Below are 27,585 nucleotides of genomic sequence, written 5' to 3'. Positions count from 1 at the left end.
TCATTTGTAGAGACATGGATGGATCTAGAGACTGTCAGACAGAGTAAAGTAAGTCAGAAAGAGAAAAACAAATATCATATATTAACGCATATATGTGGAACCTAGAAAAATGGTATAGGTGAGCTGGTTTGCAGGGCAGAAATTGAGACACAGATGTAGAGAACAAACGTATGGACACCAAGGGGGGAAAGTGGCGGGGTGGTGGTGGTGGTGTGATGAATTGGGAGATTGGGATTGCCATATATATACTAATATGTGTAAAATGGATAACTAATAAGAACCCACTGCATATAAAAATAAAATAAAATTCAAAAATAAATAAATATACCTACAAAAAAATAAATAAATAAAAGCCTGCCCTGCTGAACTCCAGAGTAGCTATGGGCTCACTTGGCCAATGAAAAGTGGGCAGAAGTGACACTAAGAACATAGTTTCCCATCTTTCTTTCCCTCTGTCTCAATGACAGGAAATGTTCCCAGGAGAGGCTACTCCATCAGCTTGGCTTCAGTATGGAGCTATGGAACAGAGTGGCAGCTGAGCCTTTATAGGACATAGGAGTGAGAAATAAACCCTTATTATCATAAAAAAAAAAAAGATGCAGGAGGGCTTCACTGGTGGCGCAGTGGTTAAGAATCCACCTGCCAATGCAGGAGACACGGGTTCGAGCCCTGGTCCAGGAAGATCCCACATGCCGCGGAGCAACTAACCCCGTGCGCCACAACTACTGAGGCTGCGCTCTAGAGCCCACGAGCCACAATTACTGAGCCCGCATGCCACAACTACTGAAGCCCACATGCCTAGAGCCCGTGCTCCGCAAGAAGAGAAGCCACTGCAATGAGAAGCCCACACACTGCAACAAAGAGTAATCCCCGCTTGCCGCAACTAGAGAAAGCCCACACGGAGCAACGAAATCCCAATGTAGCCAAAAATAAATAAATTTAATTTTTTTAAAAATGATGCAGGAAGTCTTGAGCTAATTACCAGCACATGGTCAAAGTGCAGAAACCTGCAAAACTGACATCACAAAACATTCCCACATGAATAGAAAAATACACATTACCTAAGCACAGAGTAACATCTGACAATGCTCCGGAACAAAGAGTAATTTAGAAGGAATCCAAAGTTATCAGAAAGTATCACTGAAGAGATTGGCATTTTTCTTTGACTATATTTCCTAACTGGATTTGTTCACTTACTGACCTGCCTATTCCCACCTCCAGATAAGGAGACGTTCTCATGTATGCACACTGCTGAGTGTAAGTCAGAAAACATACCAATTTACTGTAAATGTTCATGTGAGAACCTAAACTTTAATTGCAGCTAGGAAAAATGTTTTATAAAATGTAATTAACACTCTATTCTAATTAAGAATTTCCTTCCTCAATAAACAAAATTAGGGCTTCCCTGGTGGCACAGTGGTTAAGAATCTGCCTGTCAATGCAGGGGACACGGGTTCAAGCCCTGGTCCGGGAAGATCCCACATGCCATGGAGCAATTAAGCCCGTGCACCACAACTACTGAGCCTGCACTCTAGAGCCCGCGAGCCACAACTACTGAAGCCCACGTGCCTACCGCCCAAACTCCGCGACAAGAGAAGCCACTGCAATGAGAAGCCCGCACACTCCAATGAAGAGTAGCCCCCGCTCGCCACAAATAGAGAAAGCCCGCGCGCAGCAACGAAGACCCAATGCAGCCAAAAATAAATGATAATAAATATTTTAAAAATCTTATCTATAAATAAAAATAAATAAAATTAGCTTTCATTTCAAGTAAGCTTGACTGTCAGTCATAGCAAGCAAACAGGTCTAATCAAATATCTGACCATTAAAAAAAAAATAATCAGTTGGAAAGGATACATTTACATTCCTATTAACACTCTAGAGCAGTGAGTCAAGAGTAACAGACATAGCCTCAGTGATGTACTTCCCCAACAGAATCTGGTTCTAATTAACAATCTGAGACCTGTCCTTATAATCTCCTGAGGCCTGTAGGACTAACCTAAATGCAACTCGTTACTTGCTACTTTCTGAATTACTCCTGACCACCTCTGACTACCAGCAATACCACTGTACTTCACTGCTTCAATCATCTTGGTTTTTCAACTTATCAACTCTTTGAACTTGACTAGTTTTAGGATCAGCATTTCAACCCTGGCTTCTGCACTGAAGTACCTGGCTTTGGAACTCAGTGTCTGCTCGCTTAGGACTCTGTACTGGCCTTTCTGTTTGGATGACTTAAGTCTCCCACTCCCTCAGGGGTATCCTTTATTTGTCTAAGGGTACCCCATTCCAGACTACTCCCAACAATAAGGAAGTGGAGATTAGAAAATGCAACCAGGACTTCCCTGGTGGTCCAGTGGGTAGGACTTCGCACTCCCAATGCAGGGGGCCCGGGTTCACTCCCTGGTTGGGGAACTAGATCCCACATGCATGCCATAACTAAGAAGCCCACATGCTGCAACTAAGAAGTCCACATGCTGCGACTAAAGATCCCGCATGCCAGAATGACGATCCCACGTGCCGCAACTAAGACCCAGCACAGCCAAAATAAATAAATATTTTTTTAAAAAAAGAAAGAAAGAAAATGCAACCAATTACAGAATTGCTGGAAAATGAATGAGGGTAAATGCATCACTGCTAGGTAGTAATTGTAGAGCATTTAAATAAAGTCATATCACATATATATGACACAGAAAATAACTTACACAGAAAATAACTTAAGACCTAGTAAGTATATAATAACTACTTGAATCATATTATAATTTTAACACTTGAAAAATTAGACTGACCATTTAAACAGGGAACAAAGAATTAGTGTGAAACAAAAATTAAGAAGCAAAACTGGAGGGACAAACACATACTTAGGACATAATCTGAAACTCATTACAGAACAGCTTTAATTAATCAAGCATTGGCAAATTATTGCTTTTCTGTTAACATTTCACTGGTCAGTTTATACCATACAAGTCAGTATATATCACAGACGCTCAGCTGAATGAATTCTCTAGTTTGACTAGTAACAGCCACAAAAGTCCCTGAACTCAGCTTCTCTAAATCACCTATTATGTACCCGTGAACAAAGAATCCATGTTCATTTTCAGTATGGGATCTATACACATGCTTGGGTTTGGATTCCTTCTTTTACAAGTGCCATTAATTTTCACTTTTTTCGCAAGTACTTTTGTCCTTGTTCATTGATTTTCATATACAGAAATATAAGAACGAAGTGTTACATTAAGCAATTCAAAATGAGACCTAAATTATTAGATGGTCTCTTAGAGACAGAATAATTACATACCTAGAAAAAGGTACATAAAATTAGTTTTTGGATATTAAATGGCATTTCCATGAAACCCACCAAAGTTTATTACACTGCATATATACAAGAATAGATAAGGGCAAGAATTTGTGTTCACCAAATGCTTGCTAAATGAATAAAATCTGTTGGAGATGTGTATTCTTATGGAAAAATTCACCCAAAGTATAATATTGATAGACTTAAGAATACAGACTTTTAAAAGCTACACATCTGAAAAAAGCAGACAAGAAACATTCATGTTTCTAAACATAAAAAATAGAAATTCAAATATCTGGATTTTTTTAAATGACTGCCTTCACATCTCAGATAAAACAACAGCTTACGGAAACCAAAACTGACTCTGAGGTCAGTTTTAAATCCCATTCATAATATTCTATAGCAAAATACTAAGCAACTCTCTGGTTGCTTAGATCACTTCTTAGCAATTTTGAGAAGCTATTATAGATTGTCAGGTTCATCTTATATAAGAGTAGCTACTCAATAAATTCAGACTGATAATTCTTCCTAGTTTATAATCTCCTAGATGGAAATGATACTACAAAGGAAGATGAAAGACCAACAAGAAGAACTCATGCCAATGATTTCAAGGCCTGTGTCCAGCTACCTTTCTTACTCAGCACTCATCTCTGACATTCACCTCAGGACCATTCTTATTTAGAAAAACAAACAAATTACAGAGAATGAAAGGGAAAAGTCATTTAGCTTTTTACCTGCAATCAGATAACAGGAACCATTCTTAATAAAATTATTTCTAATCATATCCACAAAACAAAGATTTTTAAATCCTTCTAAACAGACCCACTCTACATGGAGAGCCAGGCCAGTTAGGCCCAGCTGTTTGAGCTCTGTGTTAATATACAGCAAGGTTCTTCTGAACAGCTGTCTGGTGGCAATTAATCAACACTAGTGCAGTTATTCAAGTGACTATCAAATAATCCCGTTTCTGAGCCTCTCTTCATACCTAGAGTTCAGAATCAACATGCCGTTTTTATTATCTAGCCATGGTCCAGACTTTTAGAGGAAAAATAAACTTTATTTGGGCTCAAGGTAAAGGTTATTAATATGCCCAAACAAAAACCTTCTGTCCTGAAACTAAGTAATCTATCTCAAAATAATAGACTCAAACTGCATATTAAATGTGTTTGCCCTAACATTCATTTATCAGATTCAATAATGTCCTCAAACTATCTTCCCTTCCAAAGGGAGAAGGGATGTGATCCACAATATTTCTACTATGGAAAATCAATGAACTTCTCTACAATTAAGATAAATGTAATTTAATACATAAAATCTCCAGAAAGTCGTGTTATCACAATTCCATTAACAAGGGTCTCCTCTGACACATGCAAAAGACTAAGATGCTTCTGAACAAACTCAAAAGCTGCAATGGATAATTTCTGGTGGTAATAAAATTCTACTACTCATTCAATAAACTGAGCAGTGAACACACTAGCAACAACCCAATCAAAATCAGGCAATACTTAATTGCAATCAGATTAAAATTAGGAAAAATATTAAATAAGACCAACACTGGACCACAGAACCATCTTCTCTGAACAAAAGAAATCCACTGACATAATAGACACAGGAGTGGGGAGTGGACACATACAGTTTAAGTCCTTAAAAAAAAATGACTTATTGGGGAAAAAAAACAATCACAACTTTGTTATATATGCCAGGCCACTGATCTGGGTGTGTGGAAATCAGCAACGAACAAAATATACCATCTGATCTTATGGAAGGTACCCTATACTGGGGAGAAGCAAACAATAAACAAATACCTATACAGTAGAGTAATCAGTGTTTTGAAGAAAAATAAATCAGAATAAAGAGTTAGAGAGGGACTTCCCTGGTGGCACAGTGGTTAAGAATCCACCTGCCAATGCAGGAGACATGCGTTCAACCCCTGGTCCACGGAGATCCCACAGGCTGTGGAGCAACTAAGCCCGTGCGCCACAACTATCGCGCCTGCACTCTAGAGCCCGCAAGCTACAACTACTGAGCCCGCGTGCCACAACTACTGAAGCCCACACACCTAGAGCCCATGCTCTGCAACAGGAGAAGCCACCGCAATGAGAAGCCCATGCACCGCAACGAAGAGTAGCCCCGCTTGCCGCAACTACAGGAAGCCCACACACAGCAATGAAGACCCAACACAGCCAAAAATAAATAAATAAATAAAATTTATTTTTAAAAAAGAGAGAGAAAAGGGGAAGGTGATCATTTTATATAGTGTGGTCAGAAAGAGACTGATTTTATGCCAATAGCCATTTTTCACATCAGAAAATCACTTTTCAAACCCAGATTTTATCCAACAATACAGTTACTAGTATCATTAGTTATTTCACTGCTCCTCTATGGGTTATATGCAACCCAATACTATAGGAAAATAGTCTCCTAAAAAAATGGTTATTACTAAGTCAATAATTATTTTGGGAGAGCCTAGAGAGTGCTAGGAAATGTGCTGATACAAGAAGAAGCAAAATCAGACACTAGCCCTGTCCACAGAGAGATTCCACTCTAATAAGGGAAGCAATCAATCACACAAAATTGTCTTAACAAATCAAACTTGTCAGCAACTTTCTTGTCTAAGACAAAAAAGTACACAGTGCTGCAAGAACACCTGATGTAACTTCTGGGTAAAAATGGCACATTAGACATTACTCCATTATTACCCCTTCCAGAAACACAACTAAACAACTGAGGAACAAATTCACAATGAAAACAACTGATGAGGAAAGAACAAAATTTTAGAAGCTGAAATTAGATGAGTGAAAAGGAGCTTAGTCCACCCAAGAGTGCTGAATCCCAAAGCCAGACACACGGCTATGTGAGAAGTAACCTAATTTATACCACAGATACTGCTGATAGCAAGAGATACCCTGGTACTCTGAAGTAGGACTAGATGAAAATCTATCTAAGAAGCAAAGCAGATCGCACTCCACGCTCCTGGGCCAATGGCCCCTCATTCACCAGGGTAAAAGAGGGAAAGGTTTACTCTCTAAGGAGTAAAACAGAATCTCAGACCTGATGTCACCTGGTACAGCCAAAGGCAGCACTACCACACTGAAAAGGCAGGAGAATTCCAGTGGACTTTTACAGATGCTGATGTTGCCTCTCAATCTCCCTCAGCTTAAAGTACGCTGTGCAGCCAAAGCCCAAGAGAGAAGACCTGAAGACACTGATACTGGGTGTTCCCAATGAAATGATTCCACTGTTATACAATGAAGCTTAGTCAAGAAGCCTCACTCATGCGCAGAGCTTCCCATCAGATTTTTAGAGCCCTACTTCTGAATACAGAGGACATACAATAGTCATCAGACCTCTGAGAAAAACTCTGTGAAGTGACTCACCCAATGGCCATACCACCCTCCCAGCTGTGCTTTTTTTAAAATATATATTTTTTATTTATTTATTTATTTATTTATTTTTATTTTTGGCTGTGTCGGGTCTTCGTTTTTGTGCAAGGGCTTTCTCTAGTTGCGGCGAGCGGGGGCCACTCTTCATTGCGGTGTGCGGGCCGCTCACTATCGCGGCCTCTCTTGTTGCAGAGCACAGGTTCCAGATGCGCAGGCTCAGCAGTTGTGGCTCACGGGCCCAGTTGCTCCGCGGCATGTGGGATCTTCCCAGACCAGGGCTCGAACCCGTGTCCCCTACATTGGCAGGCAGATTCTCAACCACTGCGCCACCAGGGAAGCCCCAGTTGTGCTTTCTTAAACTAGAAAACTAAAAACTACATTTGCCAGAATCTCTTGCAGCTAGGCTTCTGGATGCAAATTAGGTACTCTAATACATCCATAAGCGATATGAAAGAAGGAAGTATCATGGGGCCACCGTCCTGGTCTTTGTGGCAATTTTGCTGCTGACAAGCAGGGTCATTAAAACCTGAAATTCTTTGGTCCTATATCAATACCACACACATTACTGTAGTAAACTTTGAAACCAAGAACTGACTCCTCCAATTTTTGAGATTGTTTTGGCTATTCTGGATACCATGCATTTCCATTTAAATTTTAGGCTCAGCTTCTCAATTTACAAACGAGGCAGCTGTGATTCTGATAGAAACTGCACTGAATCTGTGGGTCAATTTGGGGAGAATTGCCATCTTAACAATATTAAGGTGTCTAGACACGGCTGTGGGCTCAGGAAGTCTTAGGGCAGCCTGTCTGCTGATGCGTGGGGCTGTGTTCCCACCTGGTTGGCGGCTTGGCCTGAGGCGTCCCAGCACTGGAGCCTACGGACTGTTGGGTGGGGCCAGGTCTCAGTGCTGGTTACCTGGGCAAGATGTCCATCTCGAGGAGAGTTCATGCAGATGGATACTCCCCAAAATGTCTGCCACCAGCTTTCATGGTCCCAGAAGAACCATAGCCAACCCCCACCGCCCCAGGAGACCCTCCAAGACCAGCAGCCCCAGATCCAAGATGTCCAGTGCCCTGAAGCAGGTTCTGGCTGTGATGGTCACCACCTTCCACAAGTACTCCAACCAAGAGGGCAACAAGTTCAAGCTGACTAAGGGGGAGATGAAGGAATTCTGCACAAGGAGTTGCCCAACTTTGTGGGGGAGAAGGTGGATGAGGAGGGCCTGAAGAAGCTGATGGGTGATCTGGACGAGGACAGCAACCAGTAGGTGGACTTCCAGGAGTACACTGTTTTTCTACCCCTCATCACTACCGTGTGCAATGACTTCTTCCAGGGCTCCCCAGAGCAGCCCTGATGCAGAACTCTTGGCTCCCTGCCATGGGTCTCTTGGGCCCAGGAGGACTCTGTCTTTTTTAGTTTTATATTCAGTAGACATTTTTGCTTCTTGACACCCCCCCTGCCAAAAAAAAATATATATATATGCCAATATTAAGTCTTCTAATCCATAAATATAGGATGTCCTTCCACTTATTTATGTCTTCTTTAACCTTTCTTTCAACAATGTTTTGTGATTCTCAGTATACAAGTCCTGTACTTCTTCTGTTCAATGTATTCATAAGTACTTCATCTCTTTGATGCTATGGAAAATGAAGTTTTCTTAATTTCATTTTTGGAGTGTTCACTGCTAGTTTACAGAAATACAGCTGAGTTTTGTACATTGCTTTCATACCCTGAAACCTTGCTGAGCTTGTTTATTAGCTTTCAAGAGTTTTTAGTTTTTGTTTTTTACAGATTTCTTAGGATTTTCTTAGAATCATTTCATCTGCAAATAGAGACACAGGTGACCCTTGAACATCAAAGGTTTTAACTACAAGGGTCCACTTATGTGCAGATTTTTTTCAATAGTAAAAGCTATAGTACTATATGATCTGCAGTTGTTTGGCTACAGAGGGCTGACTATAAGTTATACATGGATTTTTGCCCTGCAAAAGTCGCCCCCCCAAACCCCCATGCTGTTCAAGAGTCAACTGTGTAGTTGTTTTACTACTTCTTTTCTGATCTGAATGCCTTTTATTTCTTTTTCTTCCTTAACTGCCCTGGCTAGAACCTCCAATACAATGTTGTATATAAGTGGTAAAAGTGGGCAACCCTGTCTTATTCCTGACCTTAGGGAGAAAGCAGTCAGTCTTTACCATTAAATATAATGTTAGCTATAGGTTTTTCACAGATACCTTTTACCAAGTTAAGAAGTTCCCTTTTATCCCTCATTTGAATATTTTTATCATGAAAGACTGGTACATTTTGTCAAATGTTTTTTCTTCCTCTATTGGGATGATCATATGGTTTTGGTCCTTCATTCTATTAATAAGGTATATTACACTGTTTCCTTTCACAGACTGAACCAACCTTGCCTTCCCAAGATAAATCCCACTTGATGATGGTGTATAATCCTTTTACATGTTGGTGGGTTTGGTTTGCCATTATTTTTGCACCTATATTCATAAGGAATATTGGTCTGTAAAGTTTTTCTGAAATAATGTCCATTCTATGTCCATTCTCCAGTTTGCTTGGTGTCATGAGGCAGTTGTTCTTACAGCAACAGCAGTGACAGCTTCCTGGTCCTGAAGTATAGCTATACACTGTTTTTTCAATTCAGTGGTTTCAGTGGTGACCTCAGACATAAAAGCTCCCAAAGATCAGTTCTACAGTGTTTGAGGTATTGTTCCTGCTTCTCTGACCCTTCTAATAATTTCTTATAAGCATCTACTTTCCATATTGTTTTCCTTTCTGATTAAGATATCTATTGGTTTCCTGACGGATACAAAGACCTAAACAATTAGAAAAAGAAATTAACTTGGAACAAACGGGAACTATGAAGGAAAACAGAGACTTCTGAAAAGAGAAACCACTGCAACCATGAAACTGAAATGAAATCAGTATGCTATAAAGAACCATTGAGAATAAAAAGAAGCTATTGGAAATCTCGAATATGACAGCAAAAATTGGAAGATAAAATTGAGAACATCTAGCAGAGAAAAAAAGATTTTTTAAGATAAGAAAACTAAAGGATCAATTTAAGAGGTCCGACATTTGAATAACAGGAGTCTCCAAAAGAAATAAAAGGAAGAAATCATCTATAAAATAATTTAAGAATGTTTCCAAGAACTGAAGACATGAATTTCCAGACTGAAGAATTCTCACCAAATGACCAGCACAGTGGATGAAAAAAGATCCACACCAAGGAACATCCTTGTGAAATTTAAGAACTAGACCACAAAGATGATACAAGCTTTTTAACTTTTCACTCATTAGCACTTCTCAGCAACAACAGAAGCTAGAGAACTGTAGAGCATGCCTTCAAAATCCTGAGGAAATATTCTTTACAACTTAGAATTCTATACCAAAACTATCAATGCTTATGAAATGCAACTAGACTAGAAAAGAGCACAGACTCCAAATGATACTTCTTTAATAAGATAAAACTGGGACTTCCCTGGTGGTCCCGTGGTTAAGAATCCACCTTCCAAAGCAGGGGACACAGGTTTGATTCCTGGTCAGGGAGCTAAGATCCCACATGCTGCAGGGCACCTAAGGCCACACTCCACAACTACTAAGCCCACATGCTCTGGAGCCTGTGTGCCACAACTAGAAAGCCCACATGCTACAACTAGAGAGCCCGTGTGCTGCAACTACTGAGCTCACATGCCACAGCTAGAGAGAAGCCCGCGCACCACAATGAAAAACCCCACGTGCCACAACAAAGATCCCGCGTGCCACAACTAAGACCCAATGCAGCCAAATAAATAAATATTTTCTTTTAAATAATATAAAACTAATAGAAAGCCTCCTGATTCTGAATGACTTGGTGTTTTAACAACTGGTATCATCTTTCTTTATAGTTAGACAAAAGTAAGTAAGTAGGAAAAATGCTATTTTCACAGGCAATCAAAAGGTGGTATAGGGAAGGGAAACTAAGTATAGTACACTGTTGAATTCTGCTGGGGATTATGTTCTTAGAGTATAGGTATTTTTGCTATAACACAATATATGTGTTCCTGAAAACTCTTACATTCTGCACATATTAAAATTAACAAAGAATGGGAAAAATAAGGTTGGAACAAACCACTAAAAACCTATGCAACCTTGTAACCAGAGCACCAGCAGTAACATAATTAGTACCCCAGGGACTTCCTTGGTGGTGCAGTGGTTAAGAATCCACGTGCCAGTGCAGGGGACACGCGTTCGAGCCCTGGTCCAGGAAGATCCCACATGTCGCGGAACAACTGAGCCTGTGTGCCACAACTATTGAGCCTACGCTCTAGAGCTCACGAGCCAGAACTACTGAGGCTGCATGCCACAACTACTGAAGCCCGAGCGCCTAGAGCCCATGCTCCACAACAAGAGAAGCCATCAGTGAGAAGCCCATGCACCACAATGAAGAGTAGCCCCCACTCACCGTAACTAGAGAAAGCCCACGTGCAGCAACAAAGACCCAATGCAGCCAAAAACAAATTTAAAAAATAAAAATAAAAATAAATAAATTTTTAAAAATAATAATGATGATAATTAGTACTCCAGGAGATGACTTGGTCAATGCAAGCAGTCAGTTTAGTGTGTCTAGAGCTACCTCAAGAGATGCTCAGAGATGCACAACAACATCAGAGTGGCCACGCTGGCTTGCAGGAACTGAGACATTAGAGATAGAAACAGACTCTGAACACAACCTCGGCTACAAGAACAAAGGTGGTGCACACCTCTCTGGGGGAGGGAATCCTGGATGCAGGCACTCCTTTAACTTTCTTAAAATAGAGTTGAAATCAGAGCTTTCTTTCCCTCTGAACTCTACTCTTGATATTCTGACTCTCCTTTACTAGGAAAAGTCACATGTAAGTCAATACAACCTCTAATTACAATATCATTTCTCTATTTACCAGTCACATATGAGCGAATTGGTGCTACAGACTCATTTGCAGCAGAACACAGTGAAATAATACTTTATATACCAAAACTGATCTAAATTAATCGCAGCTAAAATGTAATGTATGACTATTGGGAGGATAAGAGGAAGAAAAATTTGTTATGAAGAACAAAATGAAAAACTCAATTCCTCATCTTCCATGGCACAAAGTCAATAATGCCATTTAGATAGTGAGATAAATATCAAAGGAGCAGTTAAAATAGTTGAAGGTAATTTTTTCATAAGAAGTCTTGGAGATCTCTGAATCCTTAAATTATGTACACACATACACATTTGTTGGATAGTCACAGGTTTTTTTTTTTTTTCAAAGCTCACATTTACAAAACCAGATAGGGAAGATTTCCCCAAGAAATGAATTAGAGATCTGAGGTTTAAGAAGGAGTTAACCCAATGATGAGAGAAGTCCAGACAAAGGAAACTGCATATGCAAAGGCCCTATTAAGAGAGAGCATGGTAAACAGGACTGAATAAAAAATTTCATGGTTGGAGAGAAGAGAGCAAGACCAAGCATGGTGTGAGTTGAAGCCACAGTCATTCAGGAGCCAGCTCATGAAGAGAAGAACTTTTAGGTATGTCCAAGTTTGTCTAGGGTAATTTCCATTGATGTCAGTGTCCCAGCATAATTATCAATAGCTCCCTCTCTCACACCAAGAAGGAAGTAACCCTGTTTGAATGCTAAATTATACAGTCACCCTAGTATTAGGTAATACTGAGGATTTTACTCTTCATCCTAGAAGCTACTATCCTGGAAGCCACTTAAAGTGTTTTAAGCAAAGGCAGTGAAGCAATCATTTTTCTAGTGCAGAATGTTAGAGGGATAAGTGTTCTGGTACCCTATCCAATGTTTTGTTATATAAACATTGAGTAAGAATCTACTTTAAATCGACCTTTAAGAATGTCTTCTTCCTTTCACATCAAACACTCTTTGTGACCTAAACTCATGAACTTTATTCCCATTTCTTCCTTAATTATGGTCAGTGGCTGACCCTACTGCTCTACTCTAGCATTAGATGCTCCTCACAGTCAACAATAAGTTCCCACAATCCAAAGTGAATGGATACTTTCTAGGCCTTATCACACCAAAACTGTACTACCATTCCTTTGTAAATCTCCTTGCCTTTCAGGACAAGGCCTCTACTAATGTTTTCCATTTAGAAGCCAACCCTACTTATCTCTCAACACTCAGATTTCACTGCCCCCCCAATTCCTCTGGGATGTCTCTCAAAACTTTACAAAGCTCCTACTCTGCCTTATGTGGTGTGTAGCCCCTTTCTCTATAGCAAGATGTGGATACTGCTATCACAGCACTTATTACATCGTACTAGCATATTGCAGTTACAGTATCCCAATACTGTAGTGCTTTTTATGTCTTCCTCACTACATTGTAAGCAACTTGTTAATAAGCACTAAGTGTCCCATCTCCCTGTTACCAGCATCTGATTCAAGGCCTGGCATGTAGTACTTTTAATAGGGAAGAACCTGACTCCATATTGGATCTGTTTCTTCTACTTTAACCTTTGTATTCTATTGCTTTTGCTATAAGTTAATCATTAAAAGGGATGTTGTCTACAGCTTAAAGTATATACATAAGGAGCCAACTCCAGGAACCCTGTCTCCCAGTTAAGCTAAAATACCTTTGTTTAGTTCACTAGGAATACCCTAACCAGGCCCACCTGGGAATGGATGCAGGAAAGCAGAAATTAACATATCCCCTCCCGTTCTGGCCTGAACCAGGAAATATTAGCAACAACATATAACCTTTTATACTTTACCCCTCACCTCCCCCTCTTTGTTCTGAAAGAAACTAGCACCCAAACCCAGGCAAGATGGTTCTTTGGGACACTAGTCCACCATCTTCTTCGTGTGCTGGCCTTCCAAATAAAGTCACTATTCTTTGCCCCAACAACTCGTTTCTCGATTTACTGGCCTTCTGTGTGGGGAGCAGTACAAGCCTGCACTTCGTAACAGTACCTGTTCCACCAATGTGTGCTGAATAAAAAATGAAAACAATATTTCTGCCATGAGTATTCAAGACTTTAGAGATTTTAGTTTATTTTAAAGTTATTATTAAGGCATGGAGTAAAGTAGGAAAGTTTTTCAACAAGGAAGAAAAGATAAAAGAGGTCTCTTTCAGTAATTCATTTTTACCCTTTCCTTATTAGCAAATGAAGCCCTCAGTATTTCAAACAGCTGCCTCAGTTACTGCACCCTCCTGACAAATCCAAGATTATCTCAAATATCACTGTGAAAAAATCACATCTAGTACCATTTCCAAAAGTAGCACCCAAACCTGAAAGTCAACTGTCTTATGTAAGACTTCAAGTCCAAGGACAGATTACAGTGCTCCATGAGCCTGCTTCAGGTCGGTATTAAATGGCATGATCCATGTAAAAACCCTGTAACAATGCTAGAAGACAGAGCTAGGATCTATTCTAGCTCTGCCATTTATCTGCTAAGTTATCCCAGGCAAAATACTTAACCTCTCTGAGCCTCAAGTTTCCTCACCCATTAAACAGGGTTATCATAACACTTAAAAGACAGTGTCTGTAAAGCATCTAGCATAGTACCTGGCAAACACAATAAGCAGAAGATAAATGTTACCTCTTTTTGTCCCACATCTTGCACCAGTATTCTAATCTCTCTAGGTCTCAATTTCTGAACCTACACAGTGGGCTGGATAGATCAGATGATCCAAGTCCCCTCCTAACTGTAAAAGTGCTATAATCCTATGATCAATAAACACAAATGCAATAAAGGCAAAAAATTAAATTTAAAAAGGACCAAGTAAACATATTAGCTAGGGAAAGTCTCACTCATCATCTAGGTCTACAGCAAAGATATCAGCAGAAACCTAAGATTATGACCCAAATGTGGATCTTTTTACTCCTTTATGTTTGCAACATGAGCATAACAATAAAAATGATCGAGAACTAAAAAGAACCTGCAGAAATTAAAAATAAATTCCCCCAAATGGACACCCATATGCTGTTACTGGCATCAAAAATTGGCAAAGTTGTAATTACTTTATCCAATGGTTAACAGTTCACCAGTAAATTAGTTTAACATTTAACCATTTTTATCAATATGTTAACCAGGAGAAAAAATTTGATATTGTCAGAAAGCGGGAAGAGGATAATCATGGCCGTCTATGGCCTCTGAGAAATTAGGTAGTCACTGCAAAGCCGACATCTCTGGTCACGGTAAACTAATCCTACCCATTAAAGGCTGTTGACGTTATCTCTAAAATGATGATATAGCACATTTACTGACATGTAAAGAAGTTCACAAAGCAGCGTAGCATGAAAGAAGGTTACACATCAATATTTATCATGAACCCATTTTTCATTAATAATATGGATATAAAAAGAAAAACTTCAGAGATCTTATTTACAGAACTAAGGGTGACTTTTATTTTCTTCTTGGTGTTTATCTGTATTTTCTAATTTTCCATAATGAATATATAACTTTTGTGTAACAAAAAAATTAGTTTTTTAAAATTTCCCAAATATAACAGCCAAAACACAATCCCTTTTATCAGAGAGATATACTGGGAAAAAAAAAAAAAGAAGTTAAAAACTCTGATTAGGAAACTTCCCTGGATCCCAGAAATAATTGGGAACTTCAGTTAGGGTCTCGTCATCCAATTAACACTTAAGGCTCATTCTCACTGTTTGTGCATGAAACAGACCTACAGTGATGACATAAAAATCTAAAGATCTCTAACTCAGAAATACCTGAGGTGATGTCATCTGGACAAATGAAAAGAACAAGCATAATGGAGTATATGGAGAAAAAAAAAAACATTCAGCAGCATATTTTTACAGTGCTTTATCTTTCATTCTGTGTGTTTACTTCCTTGAGCCTGGGTACACCAAAAGATTACCTAGTCTAACCTCCTAGTTTAAATAAACAACTCCAAAAGCTATGCTCTACCCAACATCCTTTGAAAGCATGGGAAGGAAGTATCATGATGGCTTCATTACTTAGGACCTGTCTCCTAGACTTTAACACCAATTCTAGGCATCTATCCTTCCTGTTCTTCCCTTGGAAATTAAAGTAATATTTACCATGAAGTTTTATACCTCTCATATTAAGGCAAGGGTGTTACTGGCAACTTGCTTCTACCAGGGCAAAATAAGGACACAAACAAAAGACCAAGTGATACATGGGATCAAGATTTTTGTTTTTCAATTAATTATCCTACCTACAAAGGAAAGTCCCTAGAGCAGATTAGCATTTATTACTTTAGGTTTGAAAACTGAAAAATATGAATGTTAAAACAACCCTGCAGATACTGTTTAGCCCTGCACCTAAATTTCATTCTGTGTGACCAAAATATGTAGAAAGTCAACACAGTAAACATATACAATAAGTCCAAATATACAGTAAATCCCCAGCACCCCATTCTCCCCAAAGAAAGAAAAAAATAGTTTACCTGATTTACTTTCACTTCCATATACTTCTTAATTTCTTCAAATAGCCAATTCTGATAAAAATCCATCCGTTATTATGAGACAAGTAAATGACAGGCTAGAAAAAGATCTGGGTTTCTTAATTTTTCCTGAGATTCAGAAAACTGCTAGTTATGCCTTATCCCAATTACACAGATGAGGCATGAAAGCTCAAAGAATTAAAGTATTAATACCTGCCCCAAGTCACAAAATGTAGGAAGGTGCAGCTTCATGTAGTGCTCTTGCTTAACACTACTGTATCTCAGGCTACTGTGACTGACAAGTGTCCCAATTATACATGCGAGTAGCGCGTGAACATCTGTACACATTTTTAACGAAAACACACAAATCCAAATTTCCCAACAGAAGTTTCCTTACTAACATACTGACAAAGCAAAATCAGAGGAATGTCGTTTTCCCAAAGGAATATACTATGTAGGCTTGATCCCCTCAACCTCAAACCTATCCTATTCAAAACTTGCTTGGGGATGGAGGTAGGAAGCCTACAAATCTTCAGGTGCATATATACTGTGTGAAAAAAATACAAGCAACGTTACACTTTATTCTATTTTGAGAAAAACTTTTCTTTTCATAAAATTATATTTAAAAAGCAGCACCATCTGTTTTGAAAAGATATGAAATTCTGCTTTAAATAACAAATTTTTTGTCCAGTATCTCAAAGACCAATTTGAAAACACTGGCTTTGAGGCCCAATACCTATAATACACTAAACTATGTTTCCTGGGACATCCTTTTTATTGTTTTTAAAGATTTAGTTTTATATTTTTGGCTGCACTGGGTCTTCGTTGCTGCGTGCAGGCTTTCTCTAGTGGCGAGCGGAGGCTACTCTTTGTTGCGGTGCACGGGCTTCTCATTACATTGCGGTGGCTTCTCTTGTTGTGGAGCATGGGCTCCAGGCACATGGGCTTCAGTAGTTGCAGCATGTGGGTTCAGTAGTTGTGGCGCACAGGCTTAGCCGCTCCATGGCATATGGGATCCTCCCAGACCAGGGATCAAACCTGTGTCCCCTGCATTGGCAGGTGGATTCTTTATCCACTATGCCACCAGGGAAGTCCCGGGACATCCTTTTAAAAAAAATTTTTTTAATGAAGGGACAGTAAATTGACTTGCTCAGCATCTCAAACAATCCTACAGCATTCATTATATTAGTTACATTCCAGTGAGCCCCCATCTCCAGTTTCCTAATTAAATCATAATTCTCAAAAAAGAGAAAATGACTTTAGAGTTAATTTTGCATCCTTTCAAGCTTGAGTATCTACTGTGAACCAATCAATCAATCAAATTTATTTGTGTTTGGAATAAAGCACAACTTCTAGAACCTGATGAGTCAAGCGAAGTTACTAAGAAGTAGTCAATTAAAAAACATGAATCATTACTCTCTTATATGTAATCCCAGAGCTCTAAAACTTAAATTTTCATTAATTCATTTGGTGACAAAACTTGACCTGAATGAGGCTATTTTTACTTGTCTTTCTCCATTTACTGTGACTATTAATCTTTCCCTGTAGAAATACTGTTTCACATAGAGTGCTACCCCAGACCCCACTGGGGTGTCGTATACAGTATACGCATCATACTACCTTCTTAAAGTTGGAATTGCTTTTAATTACAAACACTTGTGGCTATAAGGGTTTTATATAAAAGGCTATGGACCTGTACCACTGAAGAAGAAAAAAAAATGTATGCATCCACAAAATTAGTTACTGAACAACTGTTCAACATAACTTTCTCTTACATTTAGTTTTCCTGCAGAATTAGTTAATACTGAAATGCTCAATTAAGTCAATTTTTCTTTCCTTTTTTTTTGAAGTGTTGACTGATGGTATTCATCATCATTCTTGGCAAGTATTCCCCAAAAAAGCTTCCAATGAAATATAATTAGGCTTGGAATGAACTGGAGTAGCTATATCTTAGATCTGAAATCAGTTTCCCTGTAAGAGACCACCTGCACAGAAGCCGTTGTAAAATTCTTTCTAGCAGGACAAATGTCTCCAAGAATTCTGTCTTTGAGGTATGTTGTATGCTAAAGAACCAAAAACGGACTAAGTAATTTTGGAATCTATAATTCTCTCAAGACTTGCTTTCTTTTTTTCTTTTTAAATGAAAGCTTCCTTATTTATTTATTTATGTTGGGTCTTCGTTTCTGTTTGAGGGCTTTCTCTAGTTGTGGCCACTCTGCATTGCGGTGCGCAGGCCTCTCACTGTCGCGGCCTCTCTTGTTGCGGAGCACAAGCTCCAGACGCGCAAGCTCAGTAGTTGTGGCTCACGGGTCTAGTTGCTCCGCGGCATGTGGGATCTTCCCAGACCAGGGCTCGAACCCGTGTCACCTGCATTGGCAGGCGGATTCTCAACCACTGCGCCACCAGGGAAGCCCCAAGACTTGCTTTCTTAATCTAAATCCACCTAAGTAATAGACTAATTACAAAGACTCTAACTCCAAATAAGTTACAGAAAATTATTCTTAAACGAAAGAGCTCAATGGACCCAAGACAGATAATAAAACATTTCTTCCTTTTCATCTTACAAATTATACTTCAATTATTGTTCAAAATTAAAATATTTCCAAGATTTCCAAGGATTACTATGCACAGGCACTGACCTCCCCACTAGACCCTAATAAAAAAGCAGTAAGGGACTTCCCTAGTGGCACAGTGGTTAAGAATCTGCCTGCCAACACAGGGGACACGGGTTCGATACCTGGTCTGAGACGATCCCACATGCCACAGAGCAACTAAGCCCATGCACCACAACTACTGAGCCTGCTCTCTAGAGCCCGCAAGCCACAAATACTGAGCCCACATGCCGCAACTACTGAAGCCTGTGCACCTAGAGCCCGTGCTCCTCAAAAAGAGAAGCCACCACAAATGAGAAGTCCACGCACCGCAATCAAGAGTAGCCCCTGCTCGCCGCAACTAGAGAAAGCCCACACGCAGGAACGGAGACCCAGCGCAGCCAAAAATAAACAAATAAATATTAAGAAAAAAAAGCAGTAAACAGGGCTTCCCTGGTGGTGCAGTGGTTGAGAGTCCGCCTGCCAATGCAGGGGACACGGGTTTGTGCCCTGGTCCGGGAAGATCCCACAAGCCGCTGAGCGGCTGGGCCCGTGAGCCATGGCCGCTGAGCCTGCGCCTCCGGACGCTGTGCTCCGCAACGGGAGAGGCCCGCGTAACGCCAAAAAAAAAAAAAAAAAAAAAAAAAAGCAGTAAACAACGAATAAACCCATAGCAAGAAAGTGAACAGAAAAATGATCATTAGCAAACATTTCAACAAATTTCTAGTAGATAAAATGTAGAGGACGTCCCTGGTGGCACAGTGGTTAAGAATCTGCTTGCCAATGCAGGGGACATGGGTTTGAGCCCCGGTCTGGGAAGATCCCACATGCAGCGTAGCAGCTAAGCCTGTACGCCACAACTACTGAAGCCCACGCGCCTAGGGCCCATGCTCCGCAACAAGAGAAGCCACTGCAATGAGAAGCCTAGGCACCGCAACCAAGAGTAGCCCCCACTCACTGCAACTAGAGAAAGCCCGTGTGCAGCAACAAAGACCCAACACAGCCAAATATAAATAAATAAATAAATTTTTAAAAAATAAAATAAAAACATAGTGGCTAAAAAAAAAATGTAGATAAAAGTACCTATCACAGAACGTGCACACAGGGGCTACAGGAGAAAGTGAGGCAGACTTAAAATGAGGGATTAACTCATGAAACAGCTTTGCACCTCACCCTCCAGGGCATGCCTTAACATAACTGCAGGCTTTCCAAGAAGTTGGCCAAGAATACATCCCATTCCTACATAAAGAGATCCTAATTTGCTCTTACACTCAGAAAAGTGGGAAGGAGCTACCTAAATAACCCGGCAGTAATATTCAAGCATTACCTAGTTCTTCATTTGAAAATGTAGACAACCAAGGATCAGCAATTGACAAAAATGAGTAGGAAGATAAAAAGCAAACCAAACAAAAGAACAAGTGACCAGGGAGGGAAAATAGATAATCCAATTAACAGAAGAGAATTTAAAAAGAAAACCCTAAATATTACCCTTAGACAGATTAAAGAAAATAATGCATCCTTAAAAATAAACACAAGCTGAAAAAAAGAGAAATACCTGTACAAAAAAATTTCTTGGAATTAAAAGTATGACTTGTACCTTTAAAATGTCACTATGGAGCTGGAGAAGAACAAAGTAATTTCCCAGGATGAAAAAAAGAATTATAAGAAAACAAGAAACCCAAGAGTTCAACATTCCAAAAGAGAGAACAAAGAAAATGGAGCACAGAAAACATAGGGAATAAAGTAAATTTCCCAGAGCTAAACAAAGACCAAGACTTTAAATGGAAAGGACCTGCTTATAACAACTACGATGCATAAGAGAATATCCATACCTAGACCTATCACGGTGCAATCCCAGAAAACCAGGAGAAAAGAAAATTCCAAAGCTTCCCAAGAGGCAAAGCAATTACCAAAAGAAAGTAACCGTGACTGGCATTAGGTAGACATGAACAACAACTGGCTACTAGAAGACAACGGGGCAATATGATACTTTCCAAGCTGTGAGGAAAAATGTTGAACCAGTATTCTATACCTAGCCCAACTATTAATCAAGCATAAGACAAAAATCAAAATTATTTTCAGATACACGAGACTTGGAAAGTCTACCTCCTGCCATCTTTTCTGAATAAGTAACTTAAGGATGTTCTCCAATAAAATGAAGGGAAGAAACCAAGGAACTGAAAATATGTGATACAGGAGGAAACTGGGTCTAAATCAGGTAAACTCCTAGGACATCAACTGCACATCATGTCTTAAGAGCAGAGAGCTTAAGGGAAAAAACTAGCCTCATATAATAGATACTATGATTAGATATCTTTTAAAAGTTTGAAGATATGCTAAAGGCAAATTTTTCTTTAATTAGCAAGAAAAATGGAAGGCTATTTAGGAACAAAATTAGTCAGGATTGAAATATGAAAGAAAAATGTGGTATGTTTTGAGGAATTGATGGCACATCAGAAAATAAAATACATCTAATCCTAACAATATATATGTTCAGGCTCTCTCTATATAGTTATATATAGATATCTATCTATAAAATCCCAGTACACTACCTGACATCTCAACGAAAATTGTTTTCAATTGTCAAGCCCTCAGACAGGCCTTCCTTAACTACACCATCCCTTCACCCTGCTCTATTTTTATTCCCCTAGTATCTGTTATCCTAACATTGTATCACATACACTGACTTCATTGATTCTAACACATATAGTCTTCACTTTTTAATCTTGATGAAACCAGCATGCATTTTACAATCCATGCAGAGCATTTTACAACTACAGTCAGCCAGGTGGCAGTCTTGTTACTGTGTGAAAAACCTTCAGTGGATACCTTCTGAAAAGATTATAAAAGCACCAGCATCAAAATGTTTCAGATTAGATGAAATACAGTTTTTATTCGCTTGCTGGGTATCTCCCCTATCAGCAACATAAGGGCAGTAACTTATTTTTTTCAAATCTCTGTATCCTCCACATAAAACGGTGACTGGCAGGTAACAGATACTTAATCTGTGTCACACATTAACATCTCTGAAAACAGGGTGAGTCCAACAGGATGGATCCTACATAGTTGGCCCTGAAGTTTTTCTTCTTAGTGGTACACGTGCTAATGGTGAATCATATAAGCAATGGCATCCAAGATATGAAGAAATTCAGTATTGAAAAATGTGGAGGAAGATGGAGACAGTAGTGAGTGAATTGACCCATTTCAAAAGACGATTCCAAAGATTAGAAAATCCAGGAAACAGAAACATAAGCTTATTATTATTTTTATTTTGTGGAACTAAATACTCAAATAAATAAAAACAAAAAGGGCTAAATGCGATTGTCTCCTGGAAGGAGGCAAGAGACATCGTTTTTCACTATAAGCCCGTCTATACCTTTTTTTTTTTTAACCAAGTGCACATATTCTTTATGAATCGTTTTTCAAGTATTTAACAAGATGGGGAAGTTGAGATTCACATACTGAAAATCACAGAGACCGAGACAGGAACATTTACACGGAGACAGAAAGACATTCAGGGGAACACAAAGTCAAAGTCAGAATCAGGTATCTCCAGAGATTTCAACTGGCAAGAGGGGATGAAGACCACCGGAATTCTGGAGGCAAACCGAGCAATATTCTAAAGCGTGACATCAACACTAGCTGCCTACTGAGGATAACTATGCCATTTTGCTCATCAGAAAGGCAAGGTAGGATCGGCAAAGGCTTGCTGGTTTATCCGTGTCTCTGGACTGAAAAATTCAGACCCTCTTATGTGAAAAAATTACAAGCTCTCCCTCGCCACAACTCTCCACATTTACACAACACCCTTTCACCTGCCCTGGCCTGTCAACACAATGACATGCAGGGACTGAGCTGGGTCTCCCCTACATCCGAAAAAGCAAGTGACTATGTCTTGGCGGTACAAAAGCTAGGTGAGAGGACTGCTGCGGGAGGGCAAGCGGTTCGTCGATCCGAGAACGGTGGCCAAGACGTGAAAAAACCCAGCTTGCGGAGTCCGGTGCAGAGAAACACCCAAAGACCGGGGCCTGTCTCGGCAGAATGAAAGGACACCTTTCCCCAGAGAAAGCTAACCAGCTTGAAAACCCAACTTGCCCAGAGCCGACAGTGGCGCGCAGTTCAGACTCCGCCCCTCCCTCTTCGCCCAAAGCAGGCGCAGAAACATCGCAAAATGTCACAGGGCCAAGACTGAGCGCGCCAAAGCGGGACCCACCCCCGGGAGACCGGGACGCCGGAGGCAAGTCCCTCCCCTTCCTCTCTCCGCCCGCGCACAGCTCATTCATTCTCCAAGCGGGCAGTCGGTCCTCCCCGGCCGGCCATTCCTGCACCGCAAACCCACCAGACGCTTTGTCTCGGGCCTGGCCGGAAACCGGGGCGCGCATTCGAGCGCGCTCCCAGACGCCACCTCCCCGCACCTGGCGCCCGCCCCATCTCCGCGCGTTTAAAGCCTTCTGGATCCCGGGGTCCGAGGCCCGAAGCCGGTCGCCTGTCGCTGGCGGCCCCCGGCGCGCACTTCGCCGAGTCCCACTGGGTATCCAGGATCGGGAATTGTGCATCCCGGTCCCACCATCACTACAGCTTGTGACCCCCGCGCGACCCCCGCCCCCGCTGAAAAACACTAGATTCTTTCTCCTTCTTGGAGACCGACACCCTGCCCCTTCCGAAGGACGTGAGCACCCCGGCCCTCGCCCTCCCGCCCGAGCTGCGCCCCCGGCACTCACTTGAGGAGCAGCTGGTCGTGCTCGGCCTTGAACTTGCCCAGCTCGATCTGCAGCTTGGCGCGCTCGCGGGCCGTGTCGTCGAGCGCGCGTCGCGCGTCGGCCAGCTCGGTCTCGTACAGTGCCTTGAGGCCGGTGAGCTCGCGGCCGCGCACCTCCTCACGCTCCGTCACCTGCAGCTGCAGCGCGCTGTTCTCCGTCTCCAGGCTGCGCACCTTGTCGATGTACACGGCCAGCCGGTCGTTGAGCTCGCGCAGCTCCTCCTTCTCTTGCAGCCGCGAGAGCCGCGTGGGGCTCAGTGGCGTGGCAGGGCCGCCGGCGCGGCTGCCCGTCCGCGGCGGCACGGGGGTCGCTGTCGCCATGGCGATCGGCGAGGAGAGCTGAGTGCGGAGGCCGCGGGCAGCGCCGGAACACGGAGGGGGCGGCAGGCGGAGAAGCGTGAGGGAAGGCACCAGCCGACGATCCGCGCTCGCGGAGAGGCCGACGTCGGGGAGAAGGACGAAGCACCTGGGATGGCGGGAGAGGGGTTACAGCACAAAGGGCAAAGGGGGAGGACTACGAATCAATTAAACGTAAAACGCCCTTTGTAAGAAAACATGCACACACTCACACGCGCACACACGCTCGGGAAATACGGGGTGAGGGTGGCCGGGAGAGCCGAGCAGAGTCCGCGCGCCGCCGCCGCCGCCGAGTCTCCCGCCCGCAGCACTTTGTTTCCTCTCAGGCGGCGCTGAGCCGCGGGCGGGGGGAGGAGGGCGGAGGGGCGGGCTGGCTGCGAGCCGCTGGGGGCGGAGGTGGCGCGGGCCGCGGTGCCGCGCTCCGCAAGATGGCCGGCGCGCTCCGGCGTCTCCACGTGACCGTCGCTGGCCAATGGGGGCCGGCAACTTGGGGGCCGGGCCTGTAAATTCAAAATCTGGCCCTCAGGCAACCGTCGGCTCGGCGCGCCCGGCTGGGCGTGGCGAGGCGGGGGAAGGACTGAGGGCTGTGGGGAGGGGTGTCGGGGACTGCTCGCGCGGCGGCTTTGGGCCCCGCGCCGGCCGGGCCTTCCCACCAGCCCGCGGGGACCGCTTGTCGGGTCGGGTCGGCGGATGGCGGGAAGGGGCCCAGAGGCTTCCGGGGCGGGTCCGCGCCGCCGCCCATACCCGGCGGTTCAGGGAAATTCAAATGTAAACGTCTATAACTGACACACGCAAAAGTCGTAGAGCCTGGGACGACCGCGGGCGTTGTAACCTTATCCCCGCCCAGCGGTGAGGGTTCGGAAAACGGCCTGGAGGCCCGGCCGCTGTGGAGTTACGTAATGAGCGCTGGTGTCCGAGGTTCAAGACCAACTGCGTACAAGCCTTTATTTTTCTCTCAGGTAGAAAACGGTGTAGCAAAACACCTCCTCCCATCAAACTGACGCACGCGTGTCTTGAAGCGGATGGATAAAGCCCACAGAAAAGCCAGTGCTGATGGGCGGTCCCCGATGCGTTTATTTTTTAACAATTTAGGGCTTTATAAAATCAAAACCACCTCACAAGTGATATGATTAACATGTTACTAAGTAAATAGCACAAGCTTCATGGTCATGCTTCACTAAAATCCCATGTATCAAAATCTAAACTTGTGAAAACTTAAGTAGAAATGCTTTTTGCTTTGAAAAGGGATTCCCCTGAAATGTAATTGACCACAGTTCTAATAGAATGTCCATCAATCCCTTTGAAAAGTTTTAAACTTTTAGACTTAACATTTATTGAAGTTTACTATGTGCCCTGCCCTGAGCTTTTCGTGGATTATCCATCCACACATTCTGTGGTGTGGGAACCAGATTCCTTCCATTTGAAAATGTATCCACGTAATAGATGAATTTCCTTACAGCCGCCCGGCAGGCGACAGGACTGCCTTTGAACCCAGGCGGTTTCAGTCGCCTCCAGAGCCTCGCCCTCAACCATAACCTGGAAGGCCAACTCATAACCCTTTAGGGACGCATCGGTAGAGTAATTACAGGTTAGTTACCTTAATAATGGCAGAAATGAAGACTAGAATGTTCTTTAAATATTAATCATGCACATAAGAATTAGTGAAGGGCACCGGTTGAATATCATCCTCCTTGAATTTCCGGGCACTCTATGAGTGATGATACTCTGTTTTTTTTTTTTTTTTTCCCCCGGTACGCGGGCCTCTCACTGCTGTGGCCTCTCCCGTTGCGGAGCACAGGCTCCGGACGCGCAGGCTCAGCGGCCATGGCTCACGGGCCCAGCCGCTTCTCGGCATGTGGGATCTTCCCGTACCGGGGCACGAACCCGTGTCCCCTGCATCGGCAGGCAGACTCTCAACCACTGCGCCACCAGGGAAGCCCGATGATACTCTTGTAACGGTTCTATTTCCTGCCCTGTTTGTTATCTAAAATACCTCCTTCCTTAACGTCCTTGACAATTAAAAAGTTGAAAAGGTTCTTTTTTGAAGTTGGTGTTAGGAGTTTCTAAGTATTCAAGTAGTTTTAATAACTTAAAAGGACCTTGTAAATCTAAATTACTTAGAAAGAAATGAGGCCTAAAGAAGGTAAGTGCTGTGTCCAAGGTGGTAGAATCCGGATTGCAATGTAATTCCAGTCTTCTTGAGGCCCTTTCCACTACACTGACAGCTTGGCTTTCACTCCATACCCTCCTTTTACCTCAGATGTTAAAAAAATATATTTGGAAATATTGAAAATTATTTTCTCTCTAGTTTTGAAGACTGTATGTGAAGTGATTTCAGGCATGATCTCTACTGCTCTCAACCCCACTAAGCTTTCTCTTGAAAGCTTGAGAATCCCTCAATCTCATTGTTTTAGGAAACTCAGATTATATCCTATTCGCTGAAACAACAAACACACTGGAGTCAGACAGTTGGGGATTTGCTGTTGATAGCAATGTAACTTTATGGAAGTTACTCCTTGGTTTCCTCATAGGAAATGGGGATGATTCCTACCTTGCAGGGGTTTGCAATAATTAAAGTAATATGTGTAGTGTTTAGACATAATATGGGAAGGCTAAATAGTAATCCCTACTAATGGTAATCCTGTGTCTCCGATCAAAAGCAATGAAAAAAGATGGAAAATCTCTTAGCCTTAGAATTAGGTACTTGCGCAAACATTTGGTCAGGCACTTTACTGAACGTAAACTTCCCTTATTCTCTTGGCTTTTCCCAAGCCTAACTCAGTACCTGGAATAAGGCCTATTTCATCCCTGCTCTTTCATACTAGATGTGCCCAGCCCTCTTCATTTAAAGAATTCCTGCAATCCTATTACCACCACCGTTTTCCGCAATAAATGAGAAGTAGCAAATACTATATGAGTATGGTGACAATGCTTCTGCATTTACAAGGACAATCATGATTTCAAATATTCTGCCTGATTTTTTTCTATAAACCTTCACTTACTTGTCAGTGCACATGTTCTGATTAGTGGTTAAGCCATGTATATTGCCACCAAGCTTCAACTTCCCATGGCATCACTTACCTCTTTAAAACTCCTCCCAAAACACACAGCTGCCTCACTACATGCAGAGAATTTATTTGACATTTGCCCTACTTTTTTATGTCTTATGGATCTGGGACAAAAAAACACAGGATACCTATCAGGTCTGGGCAGAAGGGACCCAGACTAGGATGGGGGTAGGTAGGAAGGGAGAAGAGAAGGAGAGACTGAAAGCTAGCAAGTAACCCAATTTTGTCCCAGGAGAGGGGGGAGACAGCTGGCCGTTAGCTGAGTATACAGTGTAAACAAATGGGGAAGCTAGGGATGCGGGGGGATGCGGTACAAAATGAAGAAAAGTATTGCTAAGCAGTGTCTCTTTTTTTAACTGGTATCTCTTCAGTATATGTTTTCTGAATATTTGAATGATGAAATAAACTAATACATGGTCTTCCACTAGACCAGATTGTTTCTATTTAATATACTTTGCAAAGTTAATACTTTTTCTAGATATCATAAAAACAGAAGAATAAATCATGTTTTAGAAGATTGAGTGACTATCCAGAATCCACTCCAACTCTGATAAAATAATATTTGTGTTTTAAAAAGAGCTTAAGAGTTTTTGTTGTTTTTTTTTTTTGTGGTATGCGGGCCTCATCACTGCTGTGGCCTCTCCCGTTGCGGGGCACAGGCTCCTGACGCGCAGGCTCAGCGGCCATGGCTCACGGGCCCAGCCGCTCCGCGGCATATGGG

General features: G+C 42.0%; 1 protein-coding gene and 1 pseudogene across 1 annotated transcript in view; one reads left to right on the top strand and one right to left on the bottom strand.

Annotated features, from left to right (window-relative positions):
• The window catches only part of LMNB1 (lamin B1), a 64,397-nt gene extending 40,285 nt beyond the window's left edge, over positions 1-24,112 (bottom strand). Inside the window, exons 1-2 of the mRNA XM_024120630.3 lie at positions 24,009-24,112; positions 23,402-23,905 (exon numbers count right to left, since the gene is read on the bottom strand). Of these exons, the coding sequence (XP_023976398.1) occupies positions 23,402-23,760 (359 nt within the window). The 5' untranslated portion in view covers positions 23,761-23,905; positions 24,009-24,112. The remainder of the gene's footprint in view (positions 1-23,401; positions 23,906-24,008) is intronic.
• On the top strand, positions 7,741-8,033 carry LOC102989758 (protein S100-A2-like; annotated as a pseudogene).
• Positions 24,113-27,585: the final 3,473 nt, after the last annotated feature.

Source organism: Physeter macrocephalus, chromosome 8, assembly GCF_002837175.3.
Source record: "Physeter macrocephalus isolate SW-GA chromosome 8, ASM283717v5, whole genome shotgun sequence".
NCBI lineage: Eukaryota > Metazoa > Chordata > Mammalia > Artiodactyla > Physeteridae > Physeter > Physeter macrocephalus.
This window is presented reverse-complemented; position numbering and strand designations above follow the sequence as displayed.